This window comes from Puma concolor, chromosome D4 (assembly GCF_028749965.1).
Source record: "Puma concolor isolate L17-30 chromosome D4, mPumCon1.1.hap2, whole genome shotgun sequence".
In the NCBI taxonomy this organism is placed as follows: domain Eukaryota; kingdom Metazoa; phylum Chordata; class Mammalia; order Carnivora; family Felidae; genus Puma; species Puma concolor.
Window position 1 is genome coordinate 70,514,619 of NC_141679.1, and position 17,323 is coordinate 70,531,941.

At 40.3% G+C, this 17,323-nt stretch overlaps 1 protein-coding gene across 1 annotated transcript in view; it reads right to left on the reverse strand.

Moving 5' to 3' along the window:
• CTNNAL1 (catenin alpha like 1) overlaps positions 1-17,323 on the reverse strand; it is a 62,809-nt gene that overhangs the window by 24,895 nt on the left and 20,591 nt on the right. The window contains exons 3-7 of the mRNA XM_086683647.1: positions 10,947-11,134; positions 9,178-9,297; positions 7,020-7,109; positions 5,847-6,017; positions 2,358-2,558 (exon numbers count right to left, since the gene is read on the reverse strand). Of these exons, the coding sequence (XP_086539773.1) occupies positions 2,358-2,558; positions 5,847-6,017; positions 7,020-7,109; positions 9,178-9,297; positions 10,947-11,134 (770 nt within the window). The remainder of the gene's footprint in view (positions 1-2,357; positions 2,559-5,846; positions 6,018-7,019; positions 7,110-9,177; positions 9,298-10,946; positions 11,135-17,323) is intronic.

The window sequence follows — 17,323 nt, forward strand, 5'->3', positions numbered from 1 at the left end:
AAATTCACCTGTTTATGGCTGGAATGGAAAATAAAATTTTACCTATTTAGCTACATTTTCCCATTCTGACTATAAAAAGATTAATTTTTAAAATCTAATTCTTTAATAAATTTATCATGTCTAAAATGAATCAATTTTATCTTCTGCCTTGAATGCTCATCTCTTCACTCTTAACAGATTTAAAACTGAAAATCCTATTTACCTTCAAGTCTCTACATAAATGTCTCTTTCTCAGAAAGGCTTTTTCAGTTCACACAATCTAAATTAGGCCGTCTTCTTATCCATTCTAATCTTCTAAGTATTCATCCTCGCTTGCAATTACATAGTTAACTGTTTTGTTTGTTTCTTTCTTTAAAGCCTATCTTCCCCCACTAGGCCTTGGTAAATTCCAGAAAGGCTGGGATTACATTTATTTTAGTCACCAATGAATACACAATACCTAGCACAGCAAATGGAAGGTAGTAGGTACTCATTTCTTTGAATAAATAAATTGTTAAATGTCACCTATCTTCAAGAAGTCTTATTTATTTATTTTATTTTAGAGAGAGACAGAGAGCGTGAGAGGGGCAGAGGGAGAGGGGCAGAGAGGGAGGGGGGAGAGAGAGACAGAGGGAGAAAGAGAGAACTTGAAGCAAGCTCCATGCTCAGCACAGCGCCCGATGCAGGGCTCCATCCCACAACCCAGGGATCATGACCTGAGCCAAAATCAAAAGTTGGACACTCAGCCAACTAAGCCACCCAGGCAGCCCAAGAGGTCTTCTTAACTCTTCTCCCTAAATATAAATTCGCCCTCCTTCAATTCCATGCAAAACATGGTCTGTACCTCTGTTGGGCACTTACAAAACTTTCTGTACTTATCTTACCCCTTCCCACATTTTTCTACATTGCAAAATTCTTGCAGGCAAAGATTTTATCTTATTCATCTTTAGATTTCCAGTGCCTGGCATATAAAAGGCACTCAGTAACAAGTGCTGAAAAAAATGAATGGATGAACAATGGTTCTGGCATGCAGAACCAGTGATCGGAGTGCTTGTGAAATATGGGAAAGGTGTTAATTGCAAATTTAAGTATTGATAGACTTGGATTCCCAACAGAGAGAGCACTTCCTCAAAGAAACTCTTTATATTGACTTTTGGGTTTAAAATTTAACACTGAAGCAATCTATACTTTAGATTAGATATCACAGAGGTATTTCAAACTAACCATAAAATAATGCTTTTAGCCCTGACACCACTCTACTCTAGGTTAATTTCCCGGTTAATAGGAGCATTTGCACTGTCATGATGCCAAGGAATGTAAGAGAAAACCTTGATTTATGTCTACTCTGCATTGATAAACCAATCTTTACAAGAAAGTCAACTGCTGCTTCACTCTCTGTGCTCATCCTTCTTCATCTTTACTGCCAAAACTTTTGTTCATGGCTTTCAGATTTGTTCCATCTATGCTGTATGTTATAAACCATGGTAAACACTTTTTTTGGCATACCCTAGGTCTAAGAAATGAACAAGTGGAACCAGAGCTGAGTCTCAGGCCTCCACCTTTCAATTCTGTAACCACTCTCTACAAGAGTCTGGATACACACTTTCTGTGTTGTCCCACTCTGTCCATCTTTTTTTTTTTTTTTTAAATCCTAGGTAAACTCTACACTATGTATGGGCCTCAAATTCATAGCACGAGACCAAATGTCACAAGCTCTACTGACTGAGCCAGCCACGTGCCCCCAACTCTGTCCATCTTTACCACTCTAGTCCACATAGCATCCCAGGCTTTATGCACACCAGCAGTCTAACCTTCGAATGGTTGCTCACCAATCTTTGACCAGGAATTGGGGCAAGGGTGAAAAATCTTTCACTTGCTAGTGGATCTACCCTTGTCTTCACTGCTTCTAGACCTCAATAAGTTTTCTAAATTGTCGTCTCTATAAATCAGCTGTCCTCAGAGTTAAGAACTGTGCACGTGTGAATGGCTCTGGCAGTAAGACTCGGGTCCCAAGAACTTGTAGGTGGGGGTCTACCCCTCTGCTCTTCACTCTGAAGCATTTTGGGGAGGAATTTTCCAGAGGTGCATTTGGTGGACACGGGGGGACTATGGGATGAACTCGTGATAGTGATGGTGGTGCAGAATCCAGGCTGGCCAGCATGGAAACTGAGAAACAACAGGCCCAGAAATGTCAAATACTGTGAGCACTGGATGGGAGGGGCGCTTTGGCCAAGGGGTGGGGAGAAAAGACATGAGATACCCTTGTCCCGTTCCAGGCCACAGTCATACTCCTGGTGATTACGTTAGCTTCCACAGTGCTCAGAGCTTTAGGGAAAAGCTAACGTATAAGATTCACTTGGACGAAAAGAAGTTCTTACACTTTGAATCCACACAGAAATCAACTGCCGCAGTTCCAGCCTCGCCTGAGTGGACAGTTCCAAGATGCGCTCCCTGTGCTCATGGCTGGTGTAGGCAGAATCAGTAAAGTCCTCTGTGCGCTCCAAGATGACTTCCAAAGTCGCAGAAAGATTCTCTTTTGACTGAAAATAAAGATTCTCCCGAAGAGCTTCAATGTTCATCTGAGAACAAAAAGGATACACATCTATGAGTCAATATTCCCACTGAACCAAATGGGCTGTAATTTTTAGCAGTGCCCAGAGAGACACTAGCCATTTCTTCGTCGGTCTGAGGGCTCAGGGGAAATACAACCTCTAGTGATGACTCTGTTCTCCAGTACATGTTGCTCAGGAGCCACCAGCGGCCACGCAGAGACTCACTGCGATGGCTGTTAATACAACATTCCTAGGAGACCAGTAAACACTAAGGCAGAAAAAGCATTATCGTGTAGCAACTGGTAGGAAAAACGAATCAGCTTGCAGGTATAGAATGTGCATCTGAGAAAATGCTGAGGCCAAGTCCTGGAAGACGCTACATCCAAATACTAACTTGTGCTGAGCCCAGGGGGAAAGGGTGTGGAGGGTGTGGGAATGGCAAGGGCTGGGAAAGGCATCAGTTTTTCCTTTCTCAATTCAGCCAAACTCTCCTAGGCGCCCAATCTATCTCTACATTTTGTCTTATGTCCCCAACAGCACCTCCCTGACCAAAACATTCCCCATCATTCTCTACCTGTATAATCTTTATAAAATGGAAAGTTTCTGATATTGCCAACTCCCTCTAATTGACATCTCACCACCTCTAAAATTAAGCCCAAATTTCTACTGCAAAACACAAAATCCTCTAGGGTCTTGACTTTATAGATGTTTCTGACAGTCTGTCTCACCACCCCCCAACTTCCCAAACAACCTGTCACTTCAGCCATCCTGTGCTCAGAGTTTCCTAAATATGCGACTGACACATGCTCACTGGCACAGTCTTTCTCTCTCAGCTTTCTACTGCCACTCTGCCACTCCAGCGGCATTTAACCTCTGGCCCATGAGATGTGTCGCAGAAACAACTTGGGCCAAGAGGTGATCCATGGTGATGACCATGACTGTGGTCACAATGAATGTGCTGATAAGGATAGCTTACACTTGTTTAGCACTTTAAAGTCCTTTCATAAATATAGTTTCCAGATAATCCTTACATCTGACCCATTTTCACATGACCCATGGAAGTACCCAGATTTGGAAATGCCATGGGTGGGGAAGAGGGGGCTTGCTTTTCCTTCTCCTCTTGGCCCAGGTTGTCTCCAAGAACTACTCCATCCTAGGTAAATAGCATTTTTTTCTTTTAAGCTAGGAAAGAACATGGATAAAAGTGACATATGGAATTAACAATAAGCCTCTGAGATTTAGAATGTAAACAGGATTACAACATAAAAATCAGTCATGTTGACCACACACCATTTATGTTTAAGATTTTTGATTCTCCCTTTTGAGAAAACATATATATGCTTTTAATAGCAACTTAGGGCTGCCTGGGTGGCTCAGTTGGTTAAGCATCCGACTTTGGCTCAGGTCATGATTTCGTGGTTGGTGGGTTCAAGCCCTGTGTTGGGTTCTGTGCTAACAGCTTGGAGCCTGGAGCCTGCTTCAGATTCTGTGTCTCCCTCTCTCTCTGCCCCACTCCTGTTCATGCTCTCTCTCTCAGAAATAGATAAACTTTAAAAAAATTTAAGAAAAATAGCAACTTAGTTTTTTCAAAAGCTATTCATTTACATGGTTTCATAAGATTTGTCCACACTCACAGTACTGAGCATAGTAATGCAGCTTCCTGCTACAGATGATACTCTCCATCAGAAAAGAAGGTAAGACGCCAAAACGATACCCACTGGCCGTGAGACGGAGTCGCTCCAGAATGCCTGGCGGTGAAGTGGCAGCCAGAGCAGCTGGCAGCAGCCACAGGCACAGCACTGCCAAGTTAACCCGGAGCCGAAGTATGGCACCAAGAGGCAAAAGACCTAGCTCTGGCCCTGTTTGTTTCCCTAATTATCGTGTAACCCTTAACAAGATGTCTCCTCCCCCCATACCCCCGCCCCTTCAGCCTTTATAAAAAGAGCAATAAAAACTCTAAGAGAATGACTGATCTGTGTAGCTTCTTTCCCCTCGGAAAGAGAGGGCAGGACAGGAAGCAAACTCACAGGTATAACCTGAAAGGTCACGGACTGTGGGATTCGCAAGTCCTGGTTTAAAGAAGGGCTCGGCCACTTACTAGCTTTCCTCCTCAAAAACATGATGATAATAAAACCCACCTAAAAGGGAAGTTAGAGATTAAATTAGATAATTTAATGAAGAGAATGGCCCCTAAAAATAACTGTTCTTTCCATGCCTTTCTTTCACCCCATGGTCCTACTTAGACCTTCACGCAATTAAAAAGATGAAAGAATTCCATCCTCGTTGCAGCTCTTAGCCTATCAGATGACTTCCGAGGGCCCTGTCAGAGAGGGGGTTGTGCTCGATGATGTCCTAGGCCCCCCTGATGCAGCCCCTGCTCTTCCACAGAGAGCGACTTCACCACCTCTCTGACTTCCCCTGAGAAGTTCTGCCCCAAAATGGCGGGGACTCTGGGTCACACTGCCCGGTTTCAAACCCGAACTCTGGCACTTCTAGCTGGCAAATTACTTAATCTCTGTTTCCCAGTCCCCTCAACAGTATAATGGGGATAATAATAACTGCAGTTCTTATGAGGATTTTACAGGCACATACATTTAAAGCATTCCAACAGGACTGGCACAGAGTAAGTGCTCAGTAATACATGTTAGCATGTATTAGTGTTCATTTAGAAATTTTAATTAATGGGGCGGTGGCCCTGTTGGTAAGCATTAGACCCTTGATTTTGGCTGAGGTCACGATTTCACAGTTTATGAGTTGGAGCCCTGCGTCGGGCTCTGCACTGACAAATCAGAGCCTGCTTGAGATTCTGTCTCTCTCCCTCTCTCTGCCCCTCCCCCACCTGCACACATGCACACACGCTCTCTCTCAAAATAAACTTAAACAATTGTTTTTTTAATTAACATTAATACTATTAGTACAGTCTCAAAGTATCAACCCTAGAGCCCGGGGAAGAGTAGAGATTCCAGCAGAAATGATTTGCTGTCGGTCATCATCCACGGATAGAACAGCACTAACTCAAAAAACTGCGAACGCCCTTCTAAACAGAGGATAGGAGTCTCCCACTGAACCGGACAGCCACACGGGGCCAGAGTAGTGACCATAACCAAGACCAGTGTTCTTTGTACAAACTACGCCACACCAGATGTTACTGAACATTAAGTTTATACAGAGTGGCACTGTCTGAAAGGAAAAATATCTACTTTCGTGAAGCGTCTATTCTAAAACAGCATGCCAAAATACGGATACTATATCTAACGATGTTCCTTTGACACGGAAGGAAAAAAAAAAAAGAAAATACACTCTCTCGATTCTTACCTTGAATTCTTTAATTCCACTAAAAATACTGACAGATGACATGTCAGTCTCTCCACCTGGTTTGCAGTCAGTCACGATTTCAATCACCTTATCTAATGCCACTTTCATTCGGTCAAATACTCCTTCTTTGTTTTTATGCGCTGATTCGCAGTTGGGATGCCTGAGACAGGTCTTCAAAACAATTGCAAGTTTTTAAGACATGGCCCATACCATAATACACAAAATCTTACAGAGAACACGTCATGCTAATAAAAATGGTTCTTTACCAAAATCTCCTGGGTCCCTGGCTCACCCAGCTGCTTCTCCTCACTACAAGTGGAAGCAGGATGAGTAAAAAGCGATAGCAAAGGTTAAGTGAAAAAGGCACAGTGCAAAACTGTATCTTTATACTTCAGTAAGTTTACTTAAAATTTGGGGGGAAAAACTATCTTTATCATGATTAAAACTATTTTAAAATGTTGTCTTACATGTGCAAAAACTAAAAAAGAATGAGGAAAAACGAACAAATGTTGCATGACTGTGGAGGCATCTTTGGCGTTTAAAAAATGAGAATGTAAACTCCTCATGGGCCTAGATGTGAACAGGGCCTTCCAAGTGGGCTCCAGTGGACTTTGTGGCTTCACTAATCCTAGGCTAGAGTGAATATTCTGAGCAGAAAAGGCAGTTCTAAATAAACTGCTAACGAGCTGTTGACTAGTTCGTTCTTGAATTGTACCAATTTGCTGGCCAGCTGCTGTTTGGAATTACAAGGGCTCAATTCACAATTTTGTTAAAAGGAGAATAAGGCATTAAAGGTATGAATTGACAGAATAAACAAATTAAAGGCTGAATTAGTACTCCACTGTTACTCAACAGATTCTAACTCGCCTAGCTTTTTCAAGAGCACGTGTGCTGGCTCCCCAATGAGACTGGCAAACCCTGCAGAGGCAGTGACAGTGTGTGACAGGCCCGAGTCACAGCACCCAATACACCATCTTCCGCTCGGCTGCTCACTCAAAGCTGACTCACGGATTAACTGCTGTTTGGAACTGGGGAAGGAAGTTAACATTCTTGCTAAAGAATAACAGATTTGACTGCTGTGGCCTATGTTCTGATTTATCACTCTGATCTTTCTAAAAATGTAAAATACGTAAGTTAGGTGCGTTTAATCAGGTAAAACAAAAGTGTTCCTACCTTTGAGGCTGTGAGAAGCATCATTGTACACTTTTCAAGAACTGCCCTTGCTGCTGCCATTTTTGCCTTTTTCTTCTCATCTTTCAGATCCTAAAAATGAAATAAAATCATTGAACAGTCTAGGATCCTATAAACAATCCGATTTCTTGGCAAATCATTTATTCAACGATAACAAGACTCAGCCAACTAACATTGTTTAAAAGGTGACAAAGTGAAAAAAAAAACCAGGATAAAGTTTTATAAAATGTCACCACTTTGATCTAAATACATCAACACGATGTGTGGGAAGAAACAGCTGCCCCTACTGAGGGCAGCAGAGCCAGGGACTGAGACCGAGGGGGGTGTTGCCTCGCGGCTCACGCTCTGGCGGCCTGCATGCCAGACATTCTCATGCCTATGTGGACACACCTCTCTCCTGACCAGAAACAACCATCCTATCCTTTACTCAATTAACAGTTGCTTATTAATCAAGTATTTATGGGCTAATATTTCCTTCCAAATAGATACTTAGAAGTTACCTCTTTCAGAGACCATGTCTGATTAATCCCCTCCAAGTATTTATTCATCTCAAACGGAGTTTTATTTGTCCTAAACTTAACCAATATGCTGCTCTGAAATATTCTTAAGACGTTTCTTGGGCATAGAGTTTCTTCCAAGTAGATTATAAAGTCTGAAGCAGGCACTGTGCTTTGAATTTTTTTCTTTTAGTTTCTCTTCATAGAGCCCTTGATAGAATGTGTGCTATCACAGAAAGTACCTAAATATTGTGATCAAATCTAGAACCAAATACTCTCATAATACTTTGGTCACGACCATCTAAATCAGAGGTCAGCAGTCATTTTTAATAAAAGGCCAGACAATAAACTTTTTAGGTTTTCTGGGTCAAATGGTCTCTGAAACAACTACTTAATTCTGCCATCATAGTATGAAAGCCACCTCTAGACAATATTCGACTAACATGGCTATGTCCCAATAAAACTTTACTTATGGTCACTGAAATCTGAATTACACAAAAATTTCACCTGCCATATTAGTGTTTTCATTTGTGACTTGTAAGTCATACATGAACCACATATTGTATGGTGATAACAAATGATAAAAGAAAATGGCATCTCAATCTGTTAGAAGGCTGGTCCACAGGACACAAGAGAAGTCTCCAGAAAATCCAGATGGTCCAAGAAACACTAAGTTAAGCATACAATCCAGCCTGCCACTTTCCAGGCCAATATGCTTCTTCTAACTTCAGCTACAACCAGGATTGTACATGCCCAACGTGATACCCTATGTGACTATACCAAAACATCTCAAGAAGAGGTCATTATATATTTAACCTGCTAACAAGATGAACTCATGCAAGAATACCCCAACAAAGAAAAGTCAACCCTAAATACAACATGCTTTTCCACCTCCCTAAACTTATGAGCTTATAGTCTAAATTGGGGAACAGACCTACAAGAACTAATATCATGGTGTAGGCTGAAAATTACAGGCTCCAAAATCAGACATAACAGAGTTGAATCTGCTAGAAGAGTGACCTGGGGAAAGTTTATTATCATCTCAGGTTCTGTTTCCTCAGGTGTAAAACAGTAATAACAATACCTACCTTGCAGGAATGTTTTCAAAATTAAAGAGATCATGTACATTAAGTACCTAATACATAGCTAATGCAGATAAACAATGCTTGAGTTATTACTAGTGATCTAATGTAGAAAACTTACAGAAACAGACCAGAGCAGAATAATATATAACAAGTTACAAAAAGAATTAACAAGATATACAACAAAACACTATCAGAATATATATGATGACTCAATTTATTTGTCTGAGCCTGGGTAGACGGTAAAATGTAGTTTCATAGAAGAGGGAATATTAGATTTGAGCTGTAAAGGCAAGTATGACCTTTCTTAGTGTGTGTAGTGAGAACATATTTAATAGTTGTATGTATGCAAAAAAAAAAAAAACAAAAAAACCCCACAAAAACAAAACACCATGCAGATTTATTTACTTTATCCTGGCTCTTTTATGAAAGGCTTTCAACAGCAAGGTTACAAGTTTAATAAGCAAAGAAACCAACCCAAATGATCACAAAGATCACACCTCCATCCAAATTAAACAGTATGCATGCATTTGAAGATTTTTGAATGTGGTGAATACATACATTTTGTCTATCACCAGTTAGATGTGCAAACTCCACCATTTCGTTTCCAAATTGACTGAATATTTGGACAAACTCTTGAAAGCTATTCACTTTCTCCAGTCTTTCCATAGTTGCAAGAACCTGCAAAACAGAATATTTTATTGTCATGTGTAGATGTGAAAGAGACTGAGATGTCGAGGCTGAGTACCCAGGGAAAAGGAGAAACTGAATTCTAGGGGAAAGCTAAGGAGGAGAAGGCAGGAAAGGAAGAGCCCAGAGCAGTAGTGAAGCAGACCCAAAAGTTAACATCATCTAGTGAATGATTTGTCTTTAGGATGGGAAGACTTGGTGTTACTCTGAAAGTTAAAAGGAAAAAGAGTACAAGAAATGCCTCAATAGACAGAGGAGATAATTCATGTAGCAAAGTCTGGAGAAGGTGGAAGTGTGCAGGACGGAGGTAATCAAATCTTCAGAGAACTAGGGAGCGAGGGAGGAAAAAGACGACACACAGAAGCCTCGAGGTTCAGTGAACCAGAACCCAGGAACCACATTCTTCCCAAGAAGTGGAAGAAGTGGAAGGAAGGTCACTGCACTGTGAGGAGTGGAAAGGGAATTGTGGCACTTCGAGCGCAGGAAAACGGTTTGGATGAATCAGGAATTGCCTGTGTCGAATAAATCAGTTGCCAAGAGGCTTTGTGAAGCTGGGGTGAAAGAAGCGAGAAATCTCTAGCAGAGCCAACAGACAATGTTAGGTGTTTTCTTGATATTAGAAGTAAAGTAAGTAAATGTGAAACATATTTTCAAATCCCTTTCTCTAAAATAACACCACTGGATTAGCTTTCGCCAGACCAAGATAGGTAAAGAAAACACAGATATCCTGTGTTTACTTTTTTAAACTGAGGATGTGATGGATGTTTGGTGTGTCAATCTGCCCTGGCAGCTCAGGAAGTGCAGGCGCCTAGGACAGATAAGGCCGATGGCCGCCACTGCGTGGACACTCTTACCTTTCACAGACAGGAAGGTTTTCTCTTGTCCCTCTGGCACTGCCCGGTCTACCTCTCCAAATTCTTTTTCTTTTGAAACTCACACTCTGATTCACTCAACACTCCTCTGGTAGTTTTGTCCTCAAACTTGACTAAGACAACCTCTTCCCTGGCAGACTCCCCTCCTCCTTGCCTAGGGAATCATCCAGGGAAAGAAGTGACTGTACATGCCCTAGCCTTCCAGATGATGGAGGAGCACAACCATTAGCTGAAGAGACTGGAAAAGTTCTAGGCTGGGAGAGTTTAAATTTATTCTGTAAGCCTCGTGATTATCCATTGTCTCTAGGGATACTGCATGTAGAAATTTTGTAGAAATTTGGATAATTGTGGTTTCAGATGACTGAATTTTTTTTCTTAAGCTCATAAATTATTATCCTCTGACTCTGAAAAAAAAGATACTGAGGAATTTGGTATTTTTATCAACTACGTTTCCACTACATATGTTGTCATGGTGCTTGGCTTTTCTTCCTGAATCTGTACACATGAAAAGCTTTAACGAATAAGCTTAAACAAGTAGATAATGGTTTTCTGAGAAGAAATATTATTTGCATCTAAAAGTTTAGACCCAAAACACACATTGTTTAGGACTTATAGGTACAGAAGAAATACCACTTTTAAGCTATAGACAAGTGGAGTTATAAACATTAAAACTGACAAGCATTGCCAAATTACCTGTAATTAACCTAAAAGATACTTTTTGAACAACCCTGAAAGTCACAAGTATAGAAACACAAGAAAGACAAGTACCTTATTTCTTGATGTTATTATCTGCTTAATGACTACTCGGTCTGCCAGCAACAACACTTTTGTCACTGAAGAAAGAAGTAATCTTGCAGCCTTTATAACGCCTGTTTTATCCGCAAAAATTGTGATCTGGCCATCAGATTCTGGGTGATTCAAGCTGCTTATATCTGTAAGTGCTGCAATTGTTTCTCCTAACAAGAAAGGCAAGGGTGAAAAGTTAAATTGGGAATAAGATGCACTTAAATTAAAATCTAGACTTTACTCTTGAAGAGAGATCATGCTCAACAGTTAGACATTGGCTTTGGAGTTTAATTTCAAGAAGAAGAAATAGCTATTCTTCGATGAACACAAGGATTATCATATGAGGCTCCTGAATGACAAAATAATGAACTTTGAGAACTTTGAAAAATTTGTTGCCTTCACCAAGTTTGACAAATATATTAACTTTTATTTCCAGTGGTATAGCCAACTACATGATCTAAAAAGCCTCCTGCTCTGGGGCGCCTGGGTAGCTCAGTCGGTTAAGCATCTGACCATGGCTCAGGTCGTGATCTCCTGGTTCGTGGGTTCGAGCCCTGCATCAGGCTCTGTGCTGACAGCTTGGAGCCTAAAGCCTACTTTGGATTCTTTGTCTCCTCTCTCTCTGCCCCTCCCCTGCTCACGTGTTTTCTCTCTCAAAAATAAATAAACATTAAAAAAACAAAATAAGAAGAAGGGGGGCGCTCTGCGCTGACAGCTCGGAACCTGGAGCCTGCTTCGGATTCTGTGTCTCCCTCTCTCTCTGCCCCTACCCCATTCATATTCTCTCTCTCTCTCTCTCTCTCTCACTTTCTCAAAAATGAATAAACATTAAAAATAAACATTAAAAAGTTAAGGAGTGCCTGGGTGGCTCAGTCAGTTGAGTGTCTGACTTCAGCTCAGCTCGATCTCACAGTATGTGAGTTCGAGCCCACATTGGGTTTTGTGCTGACAGCTGAGCCCGGAGCCTGCTTCAGATTCTGTGTCTCCTTCTCTGTCCCTTCCCGGCTCACACTCTGTCTCTGTCTCTCTCTCTCAAAAATAAGTAAACATTAAAAAAAAGTTTTATAAAAGTTAAAAAAAAGGAGAACCCAAAGCAGAGCAGTAAGCAGCTGCCATGGCTTTGGCCAGGGGTGAGGAGACAGAGGTGTACTGGGGTAAGGGGTAGGGGTCACTGAACATCTCCATACCCTGAAGGGGCTAGGGATTTATGAACACCCACGGAAAAAAGACAAAGCTTTGTGCCCCTTGGGAGGCATCTTCAGTGAAAAGGGGGCGTAGAAAAATGATCCACTGGCAAAAGGAAATAACAATCTAGTTTATCTGTTGGGCACCTGGGCTCTGCATGGGAAAACAATGAAAGCATCTATCCTGAGAACTCAAACCACAGGCTGACCCTGAGACCTGCTGTTTGAATTTATACTTCTTATGATGCCTAGCATACCATGCCCATTGTACCAAATAAACTTCCAACCTTCTAGAAAAAGTCTCTTCTTCACTATCAAAATGTTGCCATCAAAATGCTTTGATTTCTGTAATAGCAATTATGCATCAATAAAACAATACAAATATATGTTCTCCTTAAAAATGAAACCAGGCTATAATTTCTTCCAAACTTTACGGTTTAACCTAACAATTTTAAAAAAATAAACTTTCCATCATCTTGCAATGTTCAAGATAATTTTTTACATCCTAAGTAAACCTCAGTACATAATAGATTGATTTTCTCACAAAAGTCCCCTTGTCAATATCATTATATACATCCAATAAAGTATCTGCCCATAGGTTGATGATACTGAATAAAAGTACCTGAACTTTCACGGACAGGTCATAGGGTGTGACAGAATGAAATCAAGATTTAGGATAAGTCTGGTGAAAGCACCTGGACTAGAAAGGAGAGACTCAAAGTCAGGGTACTAATGAGGCAGCTATGTCATCGGTGGGTATGAAGTAGTAAGGATCTTGCAAGGATGGCAGCCATGGGAATATAAAAAAGATGATTTGAGAGATACCAAGGAAAGAAAATATAAAATTCGTACCTGAACAGTGATAAGAAAAGAAGGAGAAATGAAAAAAAAAAAAAAAAAAAAAGGCTTCGAGTTTGTGAACCTAAATCATTTTTTTTTTAATCAGAAAGAAGGTCACAGAAAGGGGTATGATAAATTTACTTTCAGACAACAGGAATCTGAAACAACACAGGAAAACCCAAAGGATAAGCCACTAGATATGTATTGGTTACATATCATGACAACAGCTGAAACTCTACTAATAAGAGGAAGTCTGTGGTAGCCAGCCTCCAAGATGGCTCCCAAAGTTCCCCACCTCCTGGAATCTACATCTTTGTGTGGTTTCCTCCTGCTCCATCACACCAGGGTTGGTAGGGTAGAAGTGATGGTTTGTCACCTCCAAGATTAGGTTTTTAAAGACACTAAGGTAGCCATCTTGGTTGCTCTCGCTCACTCTCTCTGTCTGAGGGAAGCCAACTACCATGTTGTAAGTAGCCATTCCTACAAAGAGGCATAGGTAAGGTGAAACTGAGGCCTCTGGCCAAAGCCAACAAAGAAGTAAAGCCTGCCAAAAATCAAAAGAGGAAAGCAATAGATCCTGCGGTCCAGTCAAGCTTTCAGATAGCTACAGGCCCAACAGACACCTTGAGTACAACCTCATGAGAGACAGTGACCCAGACCCAGCTGGCTAAGCCACTCTCTGACTTCTGACCTTCAGAAACTATGTGAGGTAATAAATGTGGTTTTAAGTTGCTAGGTTTGGGTTAATTTGTTACACAATAGGTTACTAATACAGTTTACATAGCAAAATATACAGAGGAATAGAAAGGTTAGAATTAAACTTTTATGTACACAAAAAGGGGCAAGAGGATTAGTATCAGTTTGCAATAATTTAGAGGATAAAAATGTTTCCTCTCTACCTCTGGAAAATGTTACTTTTTCCTACAGCTCTCAATCCTCAAAGATACTACATATGAGCCTGCACATATGGTATTATATAACTTTTCCTTTTTCTGACTAAACCCAGGCATTAAACTCCTAACTACGTGGGATGGTAACATTTGGTTAGCTCCACCAACATGGTCAAATTCTTCCTTAACATTATAAAGCTGTTCAAAGTGTAGACTGTTCAGAAATTAGCTTTCTGAAAAAGTCACAGAGCTGTCCTTTTAGCTTCGTGGTTGCCATTTTTAACTTGTATATGTAATTACTGTTGTGTCTTAATGTGAAAATCCAAAGTCGGTTAAATACAAATATTTATTGAGCTCCCATATAAACTATAAAACCTAAGTAGACAAGTAAAAATATTGGAGGAGGGGCACAAATTGGGTGGAGTCTAAAATTATAAACTTCTAGTTACCAAATAAATAAGTTATGGGATGTGATACACAGCGTGGCAGCTATAGTTAATACTGTATTGCGTATTTTTGAAAATATTGCTTATTTTTAAGACACTAAATCTTAAAAGTTCTCATCACAAATTTTTTTTAACTATATCTGATGACAGATATTAACTAGACTTACTGTGTGAGTATTTCACAATGTAGTTGACCCTTAAACAACATGGGTTTGAATGCTGTGGGTCCATTTACATGCAGATTTTTTTTTCAGTAAAAACAGTATAGTATTACAAATGTATATTCTCTTCCTTATGACTTTCTTAATATTTTTTTTCTCTAGCTTCCTTTATTGTAAGAATACAGTAATAACACGCAAAATATGTGTTAACCAACTGTTTATGTTATCGGTAAGGCTTATGGTCAACAGTAAGCTATCAGTTAAATTTTTGGGGAGTCAAAGTTATACATCAATTTCCAACTGCACAGGGGGTCAGTACCCCTAATCTCTGCATTGTCTAAAGCCAACTGTATGTACAAATATTGAGTCACTATGCTGTACATCAAAACGAACTTAACTTTATATGTCAACTATACCTCAATTTTAAAAAAAGGTAAAAACACAGTGTAAGAACTCAACAGAGGAGGGGCCCCTGGCTGGCTCAGTCAGTGGAGCATGCGACTCTTAATCCTGCAGGTCATAAGTTCAAGCCCCATGTTGGGTGTAGAGATTACTTTAAAAAAAAAAAATCTTAAAAAAAAAAAAAAGAACTCAACAGAAGAAAGAAAAAAGAAAAACAGTAATAAGTATAACAACTAATACTTATCGAGTACTTTCTATGAGCCAAATGCATACATGCATTATATCAAAACACTTCTGTAAACACTAACATCACCCCTATTTTATTGATGAGAAAACTGAGGTTTAAAAAAGTTTAATAGCTTGCTCAATATCACACTGGTATCAAGTGAAAAGCTGGGACTAAAATCCAGGCAGTCTGACTCCAAAGTCCTAGTTCTTTATCACTACTTTACATTATTCCCCTCAAATAAATATTAAATTGTTCAGAGGAGAAATTGATTACTATGGGCTGAGTGGACCCGAAACATTTCAGGAGTGATTCAAGTTAAGTCTTAAATTTGTGCATGTTAAGAGAAATTAGGGCTTCCATATATACAACTCCAGGAGGCGCCATTCTCATTCTCTTACCAGAGTGACATAAGAGGTAGTTCTCAAGAGGGGAAAGGCAACTTCCAAATGAAAAGAGACAACAGGCAGAGCCCATGACAACAGATGGCTTCTGAAAGATTCCTGTATGGAGCCGCCTGGGCTCAGAGTTACTCACAGAGAGCCACAGTCTACAGGAGTGCGGGTCGGTGGACCATGTCCTCTTTTCTCACCATACACAGGAGCACAGTGACATCCTACAAAGCCCATAAGGTGAGTAGGACTCAGCTTGCCCTTTCATTAAAAAAACTCTATTCAAAACCTATCAAAAACCTAATTAAGGGTTGCTATAAAAAAACAGTAATATGTAGACCATCTCTACATTTTCTGTTGAATTGTCCACTGCCTTATGTAATGTCTGTTGTATAAGTGCCCACACAATAATTTAGTGCCAGGAAAAAAGTTGCTCTCCTCTTGACGAGCTGGTCTGTTTCCTTTCAACAAACAATGAGTATTATATAACCCTTTCTTTTCCACATTTTTGTCTTGCCTTTCAGGATTTTCAAAGATAAATTTCATGCTTAATTAAAGTAACAGCGTTGGCCAAACTTTCCAGAATATTTATTTTCATCTCCTATTATAACGGGTTTATTAAACATATATCTTTTATTGTAAGCTATTTCAAATCCTCTTTAAAATGTAGGCAAAATACAAGTTATAAATACAATGAGGCCATCCCTCCTTCCCCACTTAAAGTTTATTCACTATCACAGTGAATGGCTAGAAATTCAAGAGTCAACTCAGAATCCTCCCTTTCTTTTAGCTAATACCAAAGTTCTAGCTATTTAACCACCTTAATATTTTGCACGCCCTCCCTGCTCTTTATTATCTCTAAGACATTGCCTTGGCTTAGCATGGTTTACTGTAGAAGCTTCCATAGTAATTTCCCTCCCTATGTCTGAACTCTCTCAATCAACCCTCTTTGTTCATTTCCTCCATACTACCAGAAAGACAAACTATGTCTCTCATCTGGCTGAAATTTCCTCAGTCTGTCATCTACAGAGTAATACCTGAAGTCATTCATAGAACACACAGGACCATATATGACCTGGTTGGCCCCTCCATATTTACTTGGCCTTATCTCACCCAGATGACCCTCTAAATATACCTGCTCCTCCCACAGTAAATAGCACCACCATTTCCCTAGCTGTTCATACTCCAAACCTTAGAGTTATCCAAACCTTGGCGTTATCTCTCAAAAATAAACACTAAAAAAATAAAATGTGTATTTATTTTTGAGAGAGAGAAAGAGAGAGAAGAGAGAGAGAGACAGACAGACGGAGGGACAGAGAGAGAGGGAGACACAGAATTTGGAACAGGCTCCAGGCTCTGAGGTATCAGCACAGAGCCTGACGCAGGGCTTGAACTCACGAGCTGTGAGATCACAACCTGGGCCGAAATCGGATGCTCAACCGACTGAGCCACCCAGGCACCCCACCAGTGACCTTTTTAAAATATGAGATTATGCCACCACCCTGTATGAAACCTTCCATTAGGCTTCCTATTATACTTAGAACACAGTCCAAAGTTCCTATCTCTGCCTAGAAGGACATACCTATTCTCACTCTTCTCCTTTCCAGAAATACCATTCTTTCAGATATTCATTCATTCATGTAGCTGTGGCCCTCATTTTTCAGTCTCTGCAACAATGTTACTTCCTTAGAGGATTTCCTGACTCTCTACCTTAGTAGTTCTCAACTGGGGGCCATTTAGACCCCAAAAAGGACATTTGACAAGGTCTGGAATGTTACAAGATTTGGTGTCACAGTGGGAGAAGAGGGAATCTACTGG